We start from the raw sequence: 6,000 nt of genomic DNA, 5'->3' as shown, positions 1-6,000 counted from the left end.
TCATGAAAATAAAGAAAACTCTTTGAATGAGAAGGTGTGTCCAAACTTTTGGTCTGTACTGTATATCTAAACTTTCATACGTTACATTCCAGTGCTGATTCTGATGGTGTAATATAAAAAGATCCCTTGAAAGTAAACCCTGACACAATTTGTTGGTTCAAAAAAGAAAAGTGTGTTATATTTCTTTTATCCTCTTCTACAGTTACCTCCTCACATTCACGTGTACAAGACTTCTCACGTGCCTCACCCCTCCTGGAATGCCCTTCCACAGCACATCCGCCACTCTCCCACCTTGGAAATCTTTAAACGCTCCCTCAAAACCCACCTTTTCCGACAAGCATATTCTCTAGCTTAGGCCATGCAACCACTAAATAACCTAATTATGCATATGCCTGTACATATACTGTATACGTCCCCACCTATTGTTTCCACCCCATTCCTTTAGATTGTAAGCTCGCAAGGGCAGGGCTCTCCCCCTTTTGTGTCATGAAATGTTATTAATTTATTTGCTTGCACTCTGTTAGACATTTATACATTTTAGTCATCATGTTAAATCAAATTGTAATCAGCAGTGCTGTATCTTGTATCAGTGTTCATATTTTATGTATATTATTGTCTATATCATTATTCCCTTGTGTGTTTTCTTACATTGTACAGTGCCGTAGAATATGTTGGCGCTTTATAAATAAATAAATAATAATAATATTTTCTACTCAATCTTTATTTTGTAAAGCACAGAGACAACATTTAACCTACAATAAGAAGTTATGTAATAAATGCCTTCTGTCATTCATTTCAGGCCTCAGCAATATGTTGTAGCATTTAGGGAAAAATATACAGCCCAGTATTCCAATACTTGAGGCCAGTATAGCGAATATCTCCACAATGACCATTTGTTTCCCCTTACTGCTCAGGTAGGCCGGGATAGCAGCAATCCACACACTGCAGAACACCAGCATGCTGAAGGTGATGTATTTGGCCTCATTAAATATGTCAGGTAATGTCCTCACCATGAAGGCCAGAACAAAGCTCACAGCAGCCAGAAGTCCCATGTATCCCAACATAATATAGAAAGCCAGAACAGAGCCTTCATTACACTGAACAATGGTCTTCCCCGGAGAAGAGTGGAAATCATACTCTACAAATGGAGGAGAAACTGACAGCCAAGTAATTCCAGTGATCACCTGAACAGATGAGCAGACAATCATGACTGTATTGGGAAATCTGACTCCCAAACACTTCCTCCATATTGAACCAGGTTTGGTGGCATTGAAAGCAATGCAAACCATGATAGTCTTTGCCAAAATTGATGACAGAACAATAGTGAAGCAGATACAAAAGAACACTTGGCGCAGCAAGCAGGTTATATCCACTGGACGACCAAGGAAAAGAAATATGCTTGATATACTGAGGAAAAGGCACAGGAGAATAAGAAAACTGAGGCTCCGATTGTTAGCAGTGACTATGGGAGTGTCCCGAAAAACAAAAAAACATCCAATTATCAAGGCTGATACCACAGAAAATAATACAGAACTTACAATAAACAATAAGGTTACATTGTCCCGAAAATATAGAAATTCCTGATTTCTGGGAACACATTTATTTCTTGCTTCATTTGGCCACTCATTATCAGGACATTTTTGGCAATTCTCACTGTCTAAATAAAATTAGAGACATGTAAAGGTAGTCACTCTTGATGTTTTTTTTTTTTTAATAAAATCAATTTCCTGCTTGATCCAATAATTAAAAAAAAAATGAACCGATACATCTTTCCCTTATGATTATTTTTTTAATAGATGTCAGAAAAAATACAATCAACTAAAACATTCAGTTTTTCTATATTTCTGTATTATTTTTTCATCTGATCAGATTTTTAATGAATACAATTTTTAAAAATATTGATTATTTTCTCTTCATTCAAACAACCAAAAAAGCTTTCCAATTTCATATGCAAGTGATCTTTTTTATTTTAAAACTAGCTGATGACCCGGCGTTGCCCGGGTATGTATCTGGCTGGTGTCAGATCCGCCCACTTTTTATAACCCTAACACAAAAACGCTCAATTACCAAGTTTGTGAGCTTTGGCATCAATAATTTGTATATTCTCACAGAAATTAAGCAAATCAGATTGGCGGTTTGTGACTCTGCCCCTCTCCAGCATTTGAACCCTATACACCCAATAACCAACTGCAGCAGGTTTCAGGAATCTGCCATTAGCCGTGTAAAAAATGGCAGCAATTTAAATAATCCCCTTAAAAATCAACAGGTGAAGTTTGATTGGCAATTATAGGCTCCACCCGCTTCCCTGGATATTAATCTCAATCACCCAGTGACCATCTGGGAAAAGTTTATATTTTCCCAGTGAAATTTGTTTTTGGCTCTGCCCACTTTTTGTAACCTGGACACACAGTCACTCAATTACCAAGTTTGTGAGCTTTCAGATCCTTGGCATCAATAAAAACAAATCTAATTGGCTTTTTGAGAAAGAGAAGAACCGAGAGCCCAATATGGTGTAGTATGTTAAGACAAATGGATAATTGGAACGAGTATAAATTGAATACTCACAAACCAGGGTTACCTCCAGGCAACCACTGTATAGGCAGGTGAGGAGATTAGCCTGTCCCCACTCAGGATTAAGAAGTCGCTCTCTGTAGACTTGAAGACAAGAAGGGGTATCCCCCTCCACCAAAGGTGGATACAATATATGTTATAATAGAGAACAGAGGTGCCAAAAGAATAAAAACAGTACTTAAAAGCCTTAAAAATTTTGCTTAGGAGGCAGTGGTGGACTTACCTACCATAAGCAGACACAACAAACTGTGTATTCACAAAAGGGATATTTATTGGTATACTCCAAAAGTAGTCTACTTTTGGAGTATATCAATAAATATCCCTTTTGTGAATACACAGTTTGTTGTGTCACAGTTTGTTGTTTCTAACACTTATCACCCTTTTGTGAATCAAGCCCATAGTGTCCCTTACATGTTTGGAGGATGAGGAGGGAATAGGATAAGCTAAGGGAGCCTCAGTCTAACAAAGTGCATACACAGCAGAAACAGTAACCGGTACATCACAAAGCAAATTCAGACATTTACCCAAAGTGACTGATATCTCTCCATCTGAACATGGAACACAGTCATAGCAACACATGTGGTATCCTTCCCTCAGTGCTTTCCTGGTTCCTGTGGGACAAGGTCCAGAACAGCGGCCTTGTGGTACCTAAGATAATGATGTGATATAAAATAAAGAAAGGAATGTCAGTGGAGATTATTGCCAGCTGATTGAGGCCCCTTTTACACTGCATCACCTAGTGATACTCTTCCCCGCCCAAAGCTCATTGCAACAAAGATGAAAGTCAAAAGAAAACTTTCATACTTACGCAATGCGGCACACCATTGGAAGTGTTGATTTTGTGGCAATGCTGCTGCAAAGTCAACAGTGTGTTACCGCATGAACCGTGCCTACCACACGGATTATGCAGTAATACAAATCAATGGGTGATGCAGTCAATATAAGTAGCAGAGTTTTGTGTCATTCGCATCTGCAAACCAACAGGAATCTCAGTGACATACTTCATGCTCGGCAGGCAGTACATCACTGAGTGGGGGGGACGGGCCTATGCATATGACCCTGTGGTGGTCATGTGACTGCAGGCTTCCATGCCACACAATTAGTGCACCACAACCGGCCTAATGGTTTATAAATGAAGCCACATTTGGTTAAATATACATTACACACATACTGTATACATTACACACATTATACAACAGACCACAGTACACTGTGTAGGTATGGAACATTGTGATTTCACGTGCATAAATGTTACCACAAAAATGTGTAAAGCGGTCTTTCACGGCGAGCTCCATTGACTTAAATAGCAGGGAACTTGTAGTTTTTGAAAAAAAAATATTTTAACCACTTGGCCAAACGGGTACAGTATATCTATGCTCCTTTGGACTTCAGTTCCCCGCCCGGAGCATAGTTATACGCACCCCCGCCGCTACCGCTGCTTCCGCCGCTGTCCGCACTCCCGCTCACACGTGCGCGCGCTCTTGCGATCGTGCACGCTGCCACCTGCTCGGCCTGAGATCAATGAACGGGAAAAACCATTCCCGTTCGTTGATCTCTGCCCCCCAGCAATGATCGGCTGCTTCTATGAGAAGCAGCGCGATCATTGTGAAAATCCCTGAACTTCCTGCAAGCGTTCTTCCTACGCTTGCAGGACGCATTTACAAAAAATTACTGTGGCCATCTTGTGGCCAAAAAGTAAAACTACACCCAAAACATTTTTCATATACAAATACATTATTTTACAAGATAAATTAACTGATTAACTCCCACACTCGCCAATTGTTACCAATTTTTTTTTTTTGTAATAATAAATAAAAAAAAATTACAATAAAAAAAAGCATAAATAGTTATCTCAGGGACTGAAATCTTTAAATATTTATGTCAAGAGGGTATAACACTGTTACTTTATAAATGATGGGCTTGTAATTAGGGATGGACGCAAAACTTAAAAAAATGCACCTTTATTTGCAAATAAAATATTGGCGCCAAACATTGTGATAGGGACATAATTTAAATGGTGTAATAACCGGGACAAATGGGCAGCTAAGTTACATGGATTTTAATTACAGTAGCATGCATAATTTAAAAACTATAATGGCCAAAAACTGAAAAATAATGATTTGTTTTCCAAATGTTTTCCCATTTTCCCATTAAAACACATTTAGAATAAAATAATTCTTGGCATAATGTCCCACCTAAAGAAAGCCTGGTGGCGAAAAAAAAAAAACAAGATATAGTTCATTTAATTGCGACAAGTAATGATAAAGTTATAGGCGAATGAATGTAAGGAGCGCTGAAAGGTGAAAATTGCTCGGATGCTGAAGAGGTAAAATCCCTTAGTTGTGACGCGGTTAATTTTATGCATGGAAACATTTTTTTTTCCTTTTAGATGTTGTTAAATGGCATATAACGTTCAACCTATTAGTAGTGTAAATTTGCATTTATCAAAAGAAAGAGCAGTGAATTTCTTGCCTGGGTTTCCATGTGGTCACTATGACCACCAGGAAAGCCCATAGAACTGTGGCAACGCTTTAGCCAGAAATTGCTATACCATTAGTTGGATACCTTCTGTAGAACGTCTTGTATTATGCATGTTATGTGCCTTCTATGTCCTAGTTTCTTAACGTGTGTGGTACACGTAGCCCAGGGGGGACTTCTGATGGTTCCAGGGGGTACTCGGGCTTGATATACGTAACCAAGAAAAACAAACTTAGAGTTGTATAAAACGATAAATCTTATTTAAACAACACCAAATTAGTATATCAGCTATTTAAACATAATAGTAAAAGCTTGGAAATTGTTTAGAACCAATTATCATGCACTACAATTAAATATAAATTTGTCAAGGGGTACTTGTGATAATGATTACTATGCTAGGGGGTACTTGGTGAGTGCAGGGTTTAAAAAGGGGTACATACCCATATATTGTTGAGAAACACTGTTTTATGTGATGTCTGATTAGAATGCTATGAACATTTTATAAAAAAAAAGAAAATATATATAAAAAAAAAGAAAAAGAAAAGAAAAATACATTTCTATACAGCAGCAATACTGCTTTTATGGTATCCCTGGCAAATTTATCTATGCTTTGGCCATTAAAAATTTAAATAAAAGAATAATGATGTGAGTACCCACTTCTAAGCCTCTTTAACTCCTTGTCACCCATGCAGGCTGGGATAGCCTAGGGCCTAGGCTATCCCAGCCTGAATGGTCCATAGCATTGGGGGGCTCTGGAAGAGAGGGGGAGCCAACCTTTCCCTTCTTTTGTCCAATCCGTGGACCTCTGGTGCCCAGGAGAAGGTGGAGGCTGTTAACACCCTTTAAAAATGGGATCCTCAGATGCCCGCTCGCTCCCAAGGTGAAATGAGTATAGGGGTAACTCGTGATGCATGCAGGCAGGCTGCACATGTGCAGAAGAAGAACCCAATT

At 38.8% G+C, this 6,000-nt stretch overlaps 1 protein-coding gene across 1 annotated transcript; it reads right to left on the bottom strand.

The window, feature by feature from the left end:
* Window positions 1-752: 752 nt before the first annotated feature.
* On the bottom strand, window positions 753-5,164 carry LOC137550188 (vomeronasal type-2 receptor 26-like). The gene is made up of 2 exons (XM_068271260.1): window positions 5,137-5,164; window positions 753-1,507 (listed from the first exon to the last, which is right to left on the bottom strand). The coding sequence occupies exons 1-2, from the start codon at window positions 5,162-5,164 to the stop codon at window positions 753-755; spliced, it is 783 nt and encodes a 260-aa protein (XP_068127361.1).
* Between the last annotated feature and the right edge of the window lie 836 nt (window positions 5,165-6,000).

Source organism: Hyperolius riggenbachi, chromosome 1 (genome assembly GCF_040937935.1).
Source record: "Hyperolius riggenbachi isolate aHypRig1 chromosome 1, aHypRig1.pri, whole genome shotgun sequence".
Classification (NCBI taxonomy): Eukaryota; Metazoa; Chordata; class Amphibia; order Anura; family Hyperoliidae; genus Hyperolius; species Hyperolius riggenbachi.
Note: the sequence above shows the minus strand (reverse complement) of the source record. Positions and strands in the feature narration are given on the sequence as shown.